Source organism: Balaenoptera borealis, assembly GCF_965194805.1.
Source record: "Balaenoptera borealis genome assembly, chromosome: 7".
Lineage (NCBI taxonomy): Eukaryota > Metazoa > Chordata > Mammalia > Artiodactyla > Balaenopteridae > Balaenoptera > Balaenoptera borealis.
In genome coordinates, this window is record NC_138864.1 from 19,499,229 (window position 1) to 19,515,378 (window position 16,150).

A 16,150-nucleotide genomic window follows, 5' to 3' on the forward strand; every position below is an offset into this window, starting at 1 on the left:
ACATAATTCCCTTCGGGGATCCTAGGCCATGAGAGGGGAGTGTGGGAATAATCATAATAGGTAAGATCATTTAGGGCGAGCGTCATATGAGGCTGGTTTTCTATGTCACCCATTGGACAGGGACATGATTGGTGTCTATTAAATGCTGGTTCATTTTGGATCCTAATGATTGGTCTGTCATTGGCCTCTCCTTAGTGAATGTTGGTGGTTTTTACCACATTGACGGATGTGGCCATTTTTACTTCACAGCTGCTTTGACCCACATGTCCAGCATTCGTTCCACGTCTCCTTACAGAAGGAATGCCCTTCGGTCAAAGCTGACTACACAGAAGATGGGTTCTCAACCAAGAACTTTAGACAGGGGACAGGAGATGTCCTTTCCAGAAAGAGCTAGGAGCCCTTGACACAGAGCCTGGAGTATGGCTGCTCTCTCGGCAGCAAATCCTTCCCCAAGCCATTCACTCTAGAATGCTAAGCTGCTCCCCAATTCACCACAGTGCAGCCACTGTTCTCTGGAACTAGACTGTCCAATACTGTAGCTCCACACATGGCTCCTGAGCACGCAAAACATGGCAAAACCAAATTGAGATGTACTGTGAGTGTAAAAACACCCCGGATTTCTAAGACTGAGTTTAGAAAAAAATATATGTGTAATAAAGCGCTACTAATTTTTCAAATGTTGATTACATATTGAAATGAGAATATTTTTCATATATTGGATTAAGTATATTATATATATCATATATGACATTATAAATAATATATATGATAATACAATATATTATATATTATATCATGTATGACATATATAAGTAATATTCAATATATTATATATAATATGTATTATAAATAATTTATAATAAATAAATATAAAGTATTATTTCTTATATTTATTTATAATAAACATAAATAATTTCTCCTGCTTCTTTTTACTTTAAAATGTGGCTGCTAGAAAATTTTAAATGACACATGGGACTCATTCCCATTGGACAGTTCCACTTGAGAGTGGCTTCTGTCACGTCTGGATTGGGGTTGATCCTCTATGTCCATGCTAGAACTGGATGGCAGCTATCTCAGTGCAAAGTCCTGGCCAGGATGCTTTGGGCTACAATCCCTCTGTTCTCTTCGGACACCTAAATATATCTCCCTTGGGAGATCCTAGACCATGAGAAGGGAGTGTGGGAATCGTCATAATATATAAGCTTATTTAGGGCAAGCATAATATGAGGTTGTCTTTCTATGTCATCCATTGAACAATTACATGATTGGTGGCCACAGAGGAGCCCACAGACCCTCAGTCCCAGGGAAATAATCCAAGCTGGGTTTTCTGCTAAGTGACAATACAACTAGTTCAAATGCTTGTTTGCAGCTGTTGGAAGGAAAGGGTGTCTGGGTGTTTGCCATGCTGTGCCTGCTAGCTTATGTCGAGTCAAGATTTGAGGTCAAGGAAATGAGCCCTCTCTTTCCACCTCTAGGGAATGTCCGGGAACTCCCTTGGCGGTATGTAACGCTGCCACACAGTGGCCGTGTGAATTGCCACCAAAAGGTGGATGTGGGCACAGTCAAGGGAAAACGGGTATTACCCTCACGTGGACCTTCTCCTGGGCATGGGTGGCTTAGGAAACCACTCCAACAGAGTAGGCAAGAGTGTTGATCACCAGCCATGAGATTTCAAAGGGTTTCATTACAAACAAGCCACAATGAGGGGTTAGCGTGATAAACAGGGGTCTCTCAAAATCACTGATTTTCTTCTTTCTGGATTTTCCTTTAGGTCTTGGTCATGTCAGCATCAGACTGGATCTAGAGGCATTATTTCAGTTCAGTCACCTTATTCTGACCTTTAAGGTACAGATGTGTAGGCTTGCTGTTCCCTTATCTATTTACCAAATGCTTGGCATACCTACAATTTTGCTTCCTGGCTTCCCTGCAGAGAACAAAAAGCTGTTTAAATCCAACTGAAGCTTTGTCATCTGGGTTTTTGTTCTTGAATGAAAAACAAAAAAAAACCCACTGCTCATTAATAACTTATATAGATTAACCAAAAAAATAAAAATAAAATAAAATCTTGGAAGATACAGCAAAAGGGAAACCTCCAAGCCCTGGGTTGATAGAGATTACAAGAACTAGAAAGATAATTTTCGGCATAAGAGGGCAGGAACTGGAAATTATTTAGGGAAAAATTGTCATCAAAAGAGGAAGAAAATTTAAAGGCTCTTTACTGAGATTAGTTAGATGCCACAGAAAATCCTGTACTATTGTCATTCTTTAATCGTTCATCAAAATTCTAATTTTGATGTCAAGCCTGGAGCTAGGTTTTGGTAATAAAAAAGGAATATAAAATTAAATGTTTAAAAAATTTTTTAAAAACCCCAGTCTTTGCCTCCAAAGAGCTCACAGTCTAGTCATGGATACAAATATATATATAATATGTATATTATATATATATTATATATATATTATATATATACATACACACATACATATATAAATTTGAAACTATAATGCCAAGTGACAAGTGCAGAAATAGATGTATGATTAGAATGCTGGGGGGTTCATTGACATGGCTAAGATGGCTCTGGGGAATCGGTAAACTTCATGGTAGATTTTGAAGGATGTGTAAGAGTTTGCCAGAGGAAAAGCATTCTAGGCAAAGAAAAAACACATGCAAATTGCTGTAAAATATCTGCTACACTGGCTTTTTAAAAAATGTGTATGCTATCTTTCTTCAACGAATAATTCACAGAACCATAAGCAATTTAAAAGTGGAATTTGATTCTGGGGCAAAGCATGTGCTCATAAATACTCGCCCGCTTGTTAGAAAGAGATTTCAGTGTTTTCATGGTAGAATAGATTTTTAAAGGTAAAGTTTTAAAAAATGGAATTTGAAAATGGAAACATTCAATCTGGAGTGGGTAATAAAATCAACTTTTGTGAGGTATGACAAGTTTAACTCATTTTTCTCCTAGACTCTTCGGCCTGCTGCAATGTGAGTTGAACGCTCCACAGACTATGGACACACCTGGAGAGTGTTCAGATATTTTGCCAAAGACTGTGCTACTTCCTTCCCCAACATCACATCTGGCCAGGCCCACGGAGTGGGAGACCTTGTTTGTGACTCCAAATATTCGGATATTGAACCCTCCACTGGTGGTGAGGTAGCATTTCCTTTCTTGGATTTCTTTGCCATAAGTGAAACCTATTTTTGTTAATATGGTTAATTGAGATGAAAACAATTTAGGTAGTGTCTACTGAAATAGAACTTGAGCTGCTGGTTGTTTCAGAATGAAAGTGTCTGGATTGAAATGAGTCCTGAATTCATCTTATATTCAGATAAATTATAAATACCTTATATAAATTATAAATACCATCTTATATTCAGATAAATTATAAATAAGAAATGATCCTGTAGAGGAGTGCCATGCTGAAGGTAAGCAAGGGCTAAAATGCAGCCTGGGCACCAGAGAAAGGAAGATCTTTTTCTAACCCTTGTAAAGGAACCACAGAGGCTGGCGGAAGCCCTGGATTAGTTGTCTCAGCTTCGTGCTCTGTAAGTCCCCACCCAGGTGGAATCTGCCAGGAAATTCCTCAGAGCAAAGCTGGTGATGGGCAGAGGGTCAGGGGGTAGGAGTGTACTTGGGAGATATGACCTTATCAGGTAGACTAGAAGGAATGGTGGCAGAAGGCAGGTCCAGAATCCCCCGCCAGATCCAAATTGACGATGACTTGCTGAATAGTGACCCTATCACTCCACCCCAACCCAGCAGAGGAGCCCTTCCACCAATGGTATCAGCACTTCCGTCTACATGGACCACTTGTGCGTAAAGAGCCAGAATGACTGTTTAACAACCTTCCTTCATTTTCATTCTTGGTATTTTTATTCATATGAGAACCTGTTACCGACCAGGATTCTTGGCCTTCCCCAATCAATAAAAATTGACTAGAGGCCAGACAAGAAATTCAGGCAAGGCTTTACTGGGGTCCCTGCTGCAGCAGAGGGGAGCGAGAACAAACAACAGTTTCCCCTGCTTGCTTGCTCCCTGAAGGGGGGGCAAGCTTGTTTCTTATACGGGGTGAGGGTAGGGGTGTGTCCAGGGGTCAGGCCAGAGGGGTGGCTTGGGTGTTTTGCCCACCCCTTAGGTGGTGTTGCGTGCAGGGGGCACACGCAGGACCCTGCTTTTGCTCCCGACACCCTGTTTTTGCTCCAGGCTCTTCAAAAGTGGCAGTTGGGTTTTTTGGTCTCTTTGTATCTTTTGGGTCCAGAATTTGCCCCAACTGTGCATGCATGCAGTTATTTTTAGTCCCATACAGTTTCTCTGTATTGTTGCTGGAGGAGAGGTGTGTTCAGGTGCAAGCACTGCAGCAAAGGGTCCCGGGTCCCAGCTTGTCTCAAACAAACCCAAATGATAATCTGCATTTTACACCAGGTGGGAAGCAATGGCTCAGCCTTCTTGTGAGGTCAGAATCTCTTCTTTAAGAGTATATTTAAGAATTATGTTTTTGGGGTATAATACTCTAAATTTACCTACATTTGTTTTACAGGTTGTTTTAAAAGTTTTGGATCCCAGCTTTGAAATAGAAAACCCTTACAGCCCCTACATCCAGGGTATGAATTGCTTTATGTTTTTCACACCAACTCCTTTTCTAAAATTTCACGTTAGGGGAATTCCTTGTCATTGCATGTCTATGGGACATTAAGGGGATGTCATTCAAGCAGGGTGCATTGAACCCATCCAACCTAAATGCACTTCGATTCGTTAATTTCATTATTTTCCTTTCTCTAGACCTTGTGACATTAACAAACCTGAGGATGAACTTTACCAAACTCCATACCCTTGGGGATACTTTGCTTGGAAGGAGGCAAAATGATTCCCTTGATAATTACTACTATGCTCTGTATGAGATGGTGGCTCGGGGAAGCTGTTTTCTCAATGGCCACGCTAGCTAATGTGGCCCAACACAGAAGGTGCGCGGAGACGTTTTCAGCCCTCCGGGAATGGTGAGTTACAAACCTGAAAGCGTGGTTGGCTCTCCCATCTTCCCTTCACTGTCTTGGTGCTGGATGTAGATCAGACTCTGTATGTGGGGATCAACAATGTTGTTTCATTCAACCTGGTCCGTCAGGCCATCTGGGGGCCTTTGGTTCTCTGGACAGAGGTTCTTGTGGATTCTGCCACACGTGGGCATCATTCAGCTAATGGGCAGAATTTATAATTTATGATTTCAAGATAGTCCGTTTTGCTGTCTTTTGTCTATTGGTTTTTTAGGGAATGGAGATTTGCTAGGGACGACCCATAAGTTCACGTGCTTTGTCTCACAAAAATATATTGAAGGTCCATCATGTGAGAGCCTGTGCTCAGTGCCAAGGTGTCTGAGTGACATCTGACGCTCTGAAAATGGTCACCCCAAGTAACACACTACAAATGACTCTATCTTAAGCAGTGCAGATCTCCTCCATTCCTGGGACTAATCGTAAAAGAGTGATTTAGTAGAAGAATGGTATTTTTGTGCAGAGTCCTGGGGATGTGTCTAACTCAATAGTTTTGAACTATTGGTCATAACAGACAAGGCTGGATGTTGAGGCTATTGCATCTTCCCACCTAGACACCTCTGTGTTTCACTGGAAATGGAACTTTTCCCTGGGAACGTGGACATGGAGGGCATTTTGTAAAAAAAAAACAGGAGAATCACATACCTTTCTCTAGTTTCTTTCTGTTTTCTAATTCCCTCTTTTCCCTGATGCTCCTAAATCACCCCATACACGCACACGCACGTGCACACGCACACCCACGTGCACACACATACTCCCCATCCTGGCCCTCATTTTGCCAAAGGCTGCAAAATGTGTGTTCTGTGTTCCCTGAAATTAGAATTCAGAAATGCAGAAACATTTATTTTAGGTGTTCACTAAACATCTTAAATTTTTTTAAATTTAAAAGCTAGTTAAGCAAATAATAAAAGATAGTCAAGGCTGGTATTGTAACTAACAGATGGGAAACTAAGACCCAGAGGGACCCCGTGGCCTGGTATGTCATTTTCCATTTAAAGAACCCCTGCATCCTCAAAGCTCTAGGATAAGCCCTGTGTTCACACTGTTTATGTTCCTCACACCTTCAGGTTCATGGTCGGTGCATCTGTCAGCACAATACAGATAGCCCGAACTGTGAGAGGTGCAAGGATTTCTTCCAGGACGTTCCTTGGTGGCTAGCTGTGGGCCCCCTGGACAGCACTTGCTGAGGTGGGTGGACCTCTGCTCTCAGCATAGACCGAGTTTCCTTATATGAGCTCCTTACACGATCTCTGCTTTTCCTTCTTTTGGAGAATATTTAGTTTGTGTCTGTGGGGCTGCAGGCAGCACAGGTGGTGAACCTGTGGCTTCCAGCTCCAAATGTGTGATAGCCTCATGTCTCCCAGTATCTCACACAGAAAAATCACCAGCTTCTCAAACCTTCACACCAAAAATTCACATTAATTTGAAGAATGAGACAATATGCATGTTGTGTGGCCCCTTTCCAGAGGGAGGCATAGCCATGAAATGGTAATATCTGTGGGGATCGTGCCACTCCAGGAATGTGGTGACCCCTAGAATGGGTGCAAAGATCCCCACTGTTTTCCTGAATTATCATACACTCAATGAAGGTGACCTTGAACCATATGTCAGCTAAGATGAGAAATGAGGTCCCGAATGGAGTTGGACAGGCTATTGTATTTTTTATAAAACATTGAGGCTAATAAGATAGGAGGAGTTTTTGTCATGTGTTTGCTGCCTCTGAATTTTGATGAACTTCCAAATAAACTTGTTATCCAGTTTCTTTTCCCAAATATGGGGAAAACAGGATTCACAGGAGAGGTTGTCAGATGAGCTTTTATGGAAAAGCCCCATCCATGAGTGCCACAGTGGATAAGACCCAGCAAAGCGCAGCCAGAGATCATGCCCTTTACAGGGAAAAACCCAACGGGATGAACAGCATAGACATTACCACAAAGACACACAAATCCCTCTAAACAGACTGCCTTTCCTTCCGACGCTCTGGCTGAGCCCCTGATGGGAGGAAAACAGCCTGCAGCCCCCCTTCCAGCAATTCTGCCCTAGAGAAGCAGAGGCTGGCTGGGCCCAGCTCTAGCATCCGATCTGGAGAATCCAGTAGTACCATACTACAGAGTATATGATGTAAAAAATTCAGGTTTACAAAGCCCGAGTCAGTAAAAGTATTCTTTACTGAAGGACAACAAAAATACTGCATGCTAGGGCCTCTAGGTCACCCAAATGATTTATATTTGTTCGCTTGATTAAAAAAAAAAAAACGAAATATTAAACATTTCGGGAACACATTTTAGAGAGTGTATGAGCAGAATCGGAGTACTAGAAAGATCCTTGGAAGCACCTGTTTTAAGCCTTTGTGTATTTGGTGAAAGAAGGCGGGGTGGCTGAAGAAAGCAGAGGAGGGGAGAATGGGTGATGGAGCGTGGAGGCTCCATCCTGAGGATGCTCATTCCTGGGACCTTGGCGAATCTCTCATAACTCCGCTCGGTTCTCAGCTTGTCGCTGTAACGGACACTCTGACCGCTGTCACTTCGACAAGACCGTGTACCTGGCGAGCGGGAGCCGCAGGGGGGCGTGTGTGACGGCTGCCTGCACAACACCGAGGGCCAGCACTGCGATCGCTGCAGACCCCTTTTCTACAGGGACCCCCTCCAGGCCATCTCGGATCCTTACGCGTGCATTCGTGAGTCCCCAGCCTCTGACCCGTCCTCTCCCCTCATCTGAGCAGACACTGATGAAGCTGGTGTTCCTGGGGCCGCCAGCCCACCCTGGGTTCAGCGGCGTCTCCAAACTGCCCTCTCGGAGGTGGGAACTGCAAAATCGCTTCGGCTCTGAGAGCTTTCCTCTCTCTGAACAAGTTGGGCCAGGTAATCCAGGTCCGTCCTGGTGGTCTTGCGGCCGGGGGTGATACTGATGATTCGGGAAACTGTTCTGAATTCAACCAGGACGGGGCGATGGTTTCAGAAGAGGCCGCATGCACCTGCAGTGTCAGCTTAAGGAAGTAACTAGAGAAACTGGCTACAGCATTTGGCTGTAGATGATTCAATTTTGCTAAGCTATTACCTCGTTTCGTTTTTCTTTTTTTAACCTTTAAAAATCTTTCCTTTTATCTTTTTTTTTTTAAATATTTTAAATTTATTTATTTATTTATTTAATTTATGGCTGTGTTAGGTCTTCATTTCTGTGCAAGGGCTTTCTCTAGTTGCGGCAAGCGGGGGCCACTCTTCATCGCGGTGCGCGGGCCTCTCATTATCGCGGCCTCTCTTGTTGCGGGGCACAGGCTCCAGACGTGCAGGCTCAGTAGTTGTGGCTCACGGGCCTAGTTGCTCCGCGGCATGTGGGATCTTCCCAGACCAGGGCTCGAACCCGTGTCTCCCGCATTGGCAGGCAGACTCTCAACCACTGCGCCACCAGGGAAGCCCCTCCTTTTATCTTTAATCTCAACTTTTTCAATGGGACTATTTCACTCATAGACAAAATAATAGAGAATAATATTATTTATATATGTATATATATGTATGTAAGATAGACCCACCACTAGCTTTGTCAAAATGTAATATCTTACCCTCTCACCTTCAGGCCATTTCTAGAACACTACAGCATTGTGGCTGGGATGTCCTAGCTGCACACCTGTTCCCTTTGTCTACCCTCCTTCCTAGGGATAAACTCTCATATATTTGGCAATCATCATTACCATGCTTGTTTTTACACTTTCACACGTTTTTATCCACAAACAATACATGTTGACATGTTTTCAAACTTGAGATAAATGATATTATGCTGTATGTACCCTTGAGTATTTCATTCAACATTGTATTTTTGAGATTTGTCCATATCAGGTAGCCTCTAGTTCTCCCATTTTAACTTCTGTATAGAATTCTTCCTTCCTATATATATAACAAAATCTATTTGTCCATTTTTCTTTCTATGCTTCAGTAAACATTCTTGTACATGTGGCCTTGTGCACATGCACAGAGACTGTCCCTAAAAGTCATACCTAGGAGTGGAATGACTGGGCCATAGACTGTGAATTTCTCCAAGTTGATTAGATAATAGTGAATTGTCCCTTAAGTGGGTGTAACAATTAACAGCCACACCAACAGTGTATGAGAGTTCCTGTGACTCTCTTTCCTGGCCAACACTGGGTTTTGTCACATTTTAACTCTTGGTAATGTGGGTTTTGTCACACTTAATTTTTTTTAACATCTTTATTGGAGTACGATTGCTTTACAATGGTGTGTTAGTTTCTGCTTTATAACAAAGTGAATCAGTTATACATATGCATATGTTCCCATATCTCTTCCCTCTTGAGTCTCCATCCCTCCCACCCTCCCTATCCCACCCCTCTAGGTCGTCACAAAGCACCGAGCTGATCTCCCTGTGCTATGCGGCTGCTTCCCACTAGCTATCTATATTATGTTCGGTAGGGTATATATGTCCATGCCACTCTCTCACTTTGTCACAGCTTACCCTTCCCCCTCCCCATATCTTCAAGTCCATTCTCTAGTAGGTCTGTGTCTTTATTCCTGTCTTGCCCCTAGGTTCTTCATGACCATTTTTTTTCTTAGATTCCATATATATGTGTTAGCATACGGTATTTGTTTTTCTCTTTCTGACTTACTTCACTCTGTATGACAGACTCTAGGTCCATCCACCTCATTACAAATAACTCAATTTCGTTTCTTTTTATGGCTGAGTATTATTCCATTGTATATATGTGCCACATCTTCTTTATGCATTCATCTGTCGATGGACACTTAGGTTGCTTCCATGTCCTGGCTATTGTAAATAGAGTTGCAATGAACATTGTGGTACATGACTCTTTTTGAATTATGGTTTTCTCAATGTATATGCCCAGTAGTGGGATTGCTGGGTCATATGGTAGTTCTATTTTTAGTTTTTTAAGGAAACTCCATACTGTTCTCCATAGTGACTGTATCAATTTACATTCCCACCAACAGTGCAAGAGTGTTCCCTTTTCTCTACACCCTCTCCAGCATTTATTGTTTGTAGATTTTTTGATGATGGCCATTCTGACTGGTGTGAGATGCTATCTCATTGTAGTTTTGATTTGCATTTCTCTAATGATTAATGATGTTGAGCATTCTTTCATGTGTCTGTTGGCAATCTGTATATCTTCTTTGGAGAAATGTCTATTTAGGTCTTCTGCCCATTTTTGGATTGGGTTGTTTGTTTTTTTGATATTGAGCTGCATGAGCTGCTTGTAAATTTTGGAGATTAATCCTTTGTCAGTGCTTCATTTGCAAATATTTTCTCCCGTTCTGAGGGTTGTCTTTTTGTCTTGTTTATGGTTTCCTTTGCTGTGCAAAAGCTTTGAAGTTTCATTAGGTCCCATTTGTTTACTTTTGGTTTTATTTCCATTTCTCTAGGAGGTGGGTCAAAAAGGTTCTTGCTGTGATTTATGTCATAGAGTGTTCTGCCTATGTTTTCCTCTAAGAGTTTGAGAGAGTCTGGCGTTACATTTAGGACTTTAATCCATTTTGAGTTTATTTTTATGTATGGTGTTAGTGAGTGTTCTAATTTCATACTTTTACATGTAACTGTCCAGTTTTCCCAGCACCACTTATTGAAGAGACTGTCTTTTCTCCATTGTATATTTTTGCCTCCTTTATCAAAGATAAAGTAACCATATGTGCGTGGGGTTATCTCTGGGCTTTCTATCCTGTTCCATTGATGTGTATTTCTGTTTTTGTGCCAGTACCATACTGTCTTGATTACTGTAGATTTGTAGTATAGTCTGAAGTCAGGGAGCCTGATTCCTCCAGCTCCGTTTTTCTTTCTCAAGATTGCTTTGGCTATTCGGGGTCTTTTGTGTTTCTATACAAATTGTGAAATTTTTTGTTCTAGTTCTGTGAAAAATGCCATTGGTAGTTTGGTAGGGATTGCATTGAATCTGTAGATTGCTTTGGGTAGTAGAGCCATTTTCACAATGTTGATTCTTCCAATCCAAGAACATGGTATACCTCTCCATCTATTTGTATCATCTTTAATTTCTTTCATTAGTGTCTTATAATTTTCTGCATACAGGTCTTTTGTCTCCTTAGGTAGGCTTATTCCTAGATATTTTATTCTTTTTGTTGCAGTGGTAAATGGGAGTGTTTTCTTAATTCCACTTTCAGATTTTTCATCATTAGTGTATAGGAATCCTAGAGATTTCTGTGCATTAATTTTGTATCCTGCTACTTTACCAAATTCATTGATTAGCTCTAGTAGTCTTCTGGTAGCATCTTTAGGATTCTCTATGTATAGTTTCATGTCATCTGCAAACAGTGCCAGCTTTACTTCTTCTTTTCTGATTTGGATTCCTTTTATTTCTTTTTCTTCCCTGATTGCTGCGGCTAAAACTTCCAAAACTATGTTGAATAATAGTGGCAAGAATGGGCAACCTTGTCTTGTTCCTGATCTTAGTGGAAATGGTTTCAGTTTTTCACCATTGAGGACGATGTTGGCTGTGGGTTTGTCATATATGGCCTTTATTATGTTGAGGAAAGTTCTCTCTATGCCTACTTTCTGGAGGGTTTTATCATAAATGGGTGTTGAATTTTGTTGAAAGCTTTCTCTGCATCTATTGAGATGATCATGTGGTTTTTCTCCTTCAGTTTGTTAATATGGTGTATCACATTGATTGATTTGTGTATATTGAAGAATCCTTGCATTCCTGGGATAAACCCCACTTGATCATGGTGTATGATCCTTTTAATGTGCTGTTGGATTCTGTTTGCTAGTGTTTTGTTGAGGATTTTTGCATCTATGTTCATCAGTGATACAGGCCTGTAGTTTGCTTTCTTTGTGACATCTTTGTCTGGTTTTGGTATCAGGATGACGGTGGCCTCATAGAATGAGTTTGGGAGTGTTGCTGCCTCTGCTATATTTTGGAAGAGTTTGAGAAGGATAGGTGTTAGCTCTTCTCTAAATGTTTGATAGAATTTGCCTGTGAAGCCATCTGGTCCTGGGCTTTTGTTTGTTAGAAGATTTTTAATCACAGTTTCAATTTCAGTGCTTGTGATTGGTCTGTTCATATTTTCTATTTCTTCCTGGTTCAGTCTCGGCAGTTTGTGCATTTCTAAGAATCTGTCCATTTCTTCCAGATTTTCCATTTTATTGGCATAGAGTTGCTTGTAGTAATCTCTCATGATCCTTTGTATTTCTGCAGTGTCAGTTGTTACTTCTCCTTTTTCATTTCTAATTCTATTGATTTGAGTCTTCTCCCTTTTTTTCTTGATGAGTCTGGCTAATGGTTTATCAATGTTGTTTATCTTCACAAAGAACCAGCTCTTAATTTTATTGATCTGTGCTATTGTTTACTTCATTTCTTTTTCATTTATTTCTGGTCTGATCTTTATGATTTCTTTCCTTCTGCTAACTTTGGGGTTTTTTTGTTCTTTCTCTGATTGCTTTAGGTGTAAGTTAGGTTGTTTATTTGAGATGTTTCTTGTTTCTTAAGGTAGGATTGCACTGGTATAAACTTCCCTCTTAGAACTGCTTTTGCTGCATCCCATAGGTTTTGGGTTGTCGTGTTTTCATTGTCATTTGTTTCTAGGTATTTTTTGATTTCCTCTTTGATTTCTTCAGTGATCTCTTGGTTATTAAGTAGTGTATTGTTTAGCCTCCATGTGTTTGTATTTTTTACAGATTTTTTCCTGTAATTGATATCTAGTCTCATAGTGTTGTGGTCGGAAAAGATACTTGATACGATTTCAGTTTTCTTTAATTTACCAAGACTTGATTTGTGACCCAAGATATGATCTATCCTGGAGAATGTTCCATGAGCACTTGAGAAGAATGTGTATTCTGTTGTTTTTGGATGGAATGTCCTATAAATATCAATTAAGTCCATCTTGTTTAATATATCATTTAAAGCTTGTTTCCTTATTTATTTTCATTTTGGATGATCTGTCCATTGGTGAAAGTGGGGTGTTAAAGTCCCCTACTATGATTATGTTACTGTCGATTTCCCCTTTTATGGCTGTTAGTATTTGCGTTATGTATTGAGGTGCTCCTATGTTGGGTGCATAAATATTTACAATTGTTATATCTTCTTCTTGGGTCAATCCCTTGATCATTATATAGTGTCCTTCTTTGTCTCTTGTAATAGTCTTTGTTTTAAAGTCTATTTTGTCTGATATGAGAATTGCTACTCCAGCTTTCTTTTGATTTCCATTTGTGTGGAATACCTTTTTCCATCCCCTCACTTTCAGTCTGTATGTGTCCCTAGGTCTAAGTGGGTCTCTTGTAGACAGCATATATATGGGTCTTGTTTTTGTATCCATTCAGCCAGTCTATATCTTTTGGTGGGAGCATTTAATCCATTTACATTTAAGGTAATTATTGACATGTATGTTCCTATTACCATTTTCTTAAGTGTTTTGGGTTTGTTATTGTAGGTCTTTTCCTTCTTTTGTGTTTCCTGCCTAGAGAAGTGCCTTTAGCATTTGTTGTAAAGCTGGTTTGGTGGTGCTGAATTCTCTTAGCTTTTGCTTGTCTGTAAAGGTTTTAATTTCTCCATCAAATCTGAATGAGATCCTTGCTGGGTAGAGTAATCTTGGTTGTAGGTTTTTCTCCTTCATCACTTTAAATACGTACTGCCACTCCCTTCTGGCTTGCAGAGTTTCTGCTGAAAGATCAGCTGTTAACCTTATGGGGATTCCCTTGTGTGTTCTTTGTTGTTTTTCCCTTGCTGCTTTTAATATTTTTTCTTTGTATTTAATTTTTGAGAGTTTGATTAATATGTGTCTTGGCGTGTTGCCCCTTGGATTTATCCTGTATGGGACTCTCTGCATTTCCTGGACTTGATTGACTGTTTCCTTTCCCATATTAGGGAAGCTTTCAACTATAATCTCTTCAAATATTTTCTCAGTCCCTTTCTTTTTCTCTTCTTCTTCTGGGACCCCTATAATTCGAATGTTGGTGCATTTAATGTTGTCCCAGAGGTCTCTGAGACTGTCCTCAATTCTTTTCTTTCTTTTTTCTTTATTCTGCTCTGCAGTAGTTATTTCCACTACTTTATCTTCCAGGTTACTTATCCGTTCTTCTGCCTCAGTTATTCTGCTATTGATCCCTTCTAGAGAATTTTTAATTTCATTTATTGTGTTGTTCATCACTGTTTTTTTGCTCTTTAGTTCTTCTAGGTCCTTGTTAAACGTTTCTTGTATTTTCTCTATTCTATTTCCAGGATTTTGGATCATCTTTACTATCATTATTCTGAATTCTTTTTCAGGTAACTGCCTATTTCCTCTTCATTTGTTAGGTCTGGTGGGTTTTTACCTTGCTCCTTCATCTGCTGCATGTTTCTCTGTCTTCTCATTTTGCTTAACTTACTGTGTTTGGGGTCTCCTTTTTTCAGGCTGCAGGTTCGTAGTTCCCATTGTTTTTGGTGTCTGTCCCCAGTGGCTAAGGTTGGCTCAGTGGCTTGTGTAGGCTTCCTGGTGGAAGGAACTAGTGCCTGTGTTCTTGTGGATGAGGCTGGATCTTGTCTTTCTGGTGGGCAGGTCCACGACTGGTGGTGTGTTTTGGGGTGTCTGTGGCCTTATTATGATTTTAGGCAGCCTCTCTGCTAATGGATGGGGTTGTGTTCCTGTCTTGCTAGTTGTTTGGCCTAGGGTGTCCTGCACTGTAACTTGCTGGTCGTTGAGTGGAGCTGGGTCTTGGCGTTGAGATGGAGATATCTGGGAGATTTTTGCCATTTGATATTACGTGGAGCTGGGAGGTCTCTTGTGGACCAGTGTCCTGAACTTGGCTCTCCCACCTCAGAGGCACAGCCCTGATGCCTGGCTGGAGCACCAAGAGCCTTTCATCCACACGGCTCAGAATAAAAGGGAGAAAAAATAGAAAGAAAGAAGGTAAAATAAAATGAAATAAAATAAAGTTATTAAAATAAAAAATAAAACAATTATTAAGAAGAAATTTTTAAAAAGTAAAAAACAAAAACAAAAACAAAAAAAATGGACAGACACAACCCTAGGACAAATGGTAAAAGCAAAGCTATACAGACAAAATCACACACAGAAGCATACACATACACCCTCACAAAAAGAGAAAAAGGGAAAAATATATATATATCGTTGCTCCCAAAGTCCACCTCCTCAATTTGGGATGATTCGTTGTCTATTCAGGTATTACACAGATGCAGGTACATCAAGTTGATTGTGGAGATTTAATCCGCTGCTTCTGAGGCTGCTGGGAGGGATTTCCCTTTCTCTTCTTTGTTCGCACAGCTCCTGGGGTTCAGCTTTGGATTTGGACCCGCCTCTGCGTGTAGGTGGCCTGAGGGCGTCTATTCTTCGCTCAGACAGGACGGGGTTAAAGGAGCAGCTGCTTCGGGGGCTCTGGCTCGCTCAGGCTGGAGGGAGGGAGGGGTACGGATGCGGGGCGAGCCTGCGGCGGCAGAGGCGTCGTGACGTTGCAGCAGCCTGGGGCGCACCGTGCGTTCTCCCGGGGAAGTTGTCCCTGGATCACAGGAGCCAGGCCGTGGCGGGCTGCACAGGCTCCCGGGAGGGGCGGTGTGGAGAGTGACCTGTGCTCGCACACAGGCTTCTTGGTGGTGGCAGCAACAGCAGCCTTAGCGTCCCAGGCCCGTCTCTGGGGTCCGCGCTGATCGACGCGGCTCGCGCCCGTCTCTGGAGTTCGTTTAGGCTGCGCTCTGAATCCCCTCCCCTCGCGCACCAGGAAACAAAGAGGCAAGAAAAAGTCTCTTGCCTCTTCCGGCAGCTCCAGACCTTTACCCGGACTCCCTCCCGGCTAGCTGTGGTGCACTAACCCCTTCAGGCTGTGTTCACGCCGCCAACCCCAGTCCTCTCCCTGCATCCGACCGAAGCCCGAGCCTCAGCTCCCAGCCCCGCCCGCCCCGGCGGCTGAGCAGACAAGCCTCTCGGGCTGGTGAGTGCTGCTCGGCGCCGAGCCTCTGTGCGGGAGTCTCTCCGCTTTGCCCTCCGCACCCCTGTGGCTGTGCTCTCCTCCGTGGCTCCGAAGCTTCCCCCCTCCGCCACCCGCAGTCTCCGCCCACGAAGGGGCTTCCTAGTGTGTGGAAACCTTTCCTCCTTCACAGCTCCCTCCCACTGGTGCAGGTCCCGTCCCTATTCTTTTGTCTCT

The 16,150-nt window shown here is 42.1% G+C and overlaps 1 protein-coding gene across 1 annotated transcript in view; it reads left to right on the forward strand.

Moving 5' to 3' along the window:
• The window catches only part of LAMB4 (laminin subunit beta 4), a 115,682-nt gene that overhangs the window by 7,586 nt on the left and 91,946 nt on the right, over positions 1-16,150 (forward strand). The window contains 10 exon segments of the mRNA XM_082400401.1: positions 1,772-1,845; positions 2,967-2,987; positions 2,991-3,155; positions 4,540-4,603; positions 4,782-4,942; positions 4,946-4,996; positions 6,115-6,231; position 6,235; positions 7,537-7,602; positions 7,605-7,724. Coding sequence (XP_082256527.1) covers positions 1,772-1,845; positions 2,967-2,987; positions 2,991-3,155; positions 4,540-4,603; positions 4,782-4,942; positions 4,946-4,996; positions 6,115-6,231; position 6,235; positions 7,537-7,602; positions 7,605-7,724 — 840 coding nt within the window.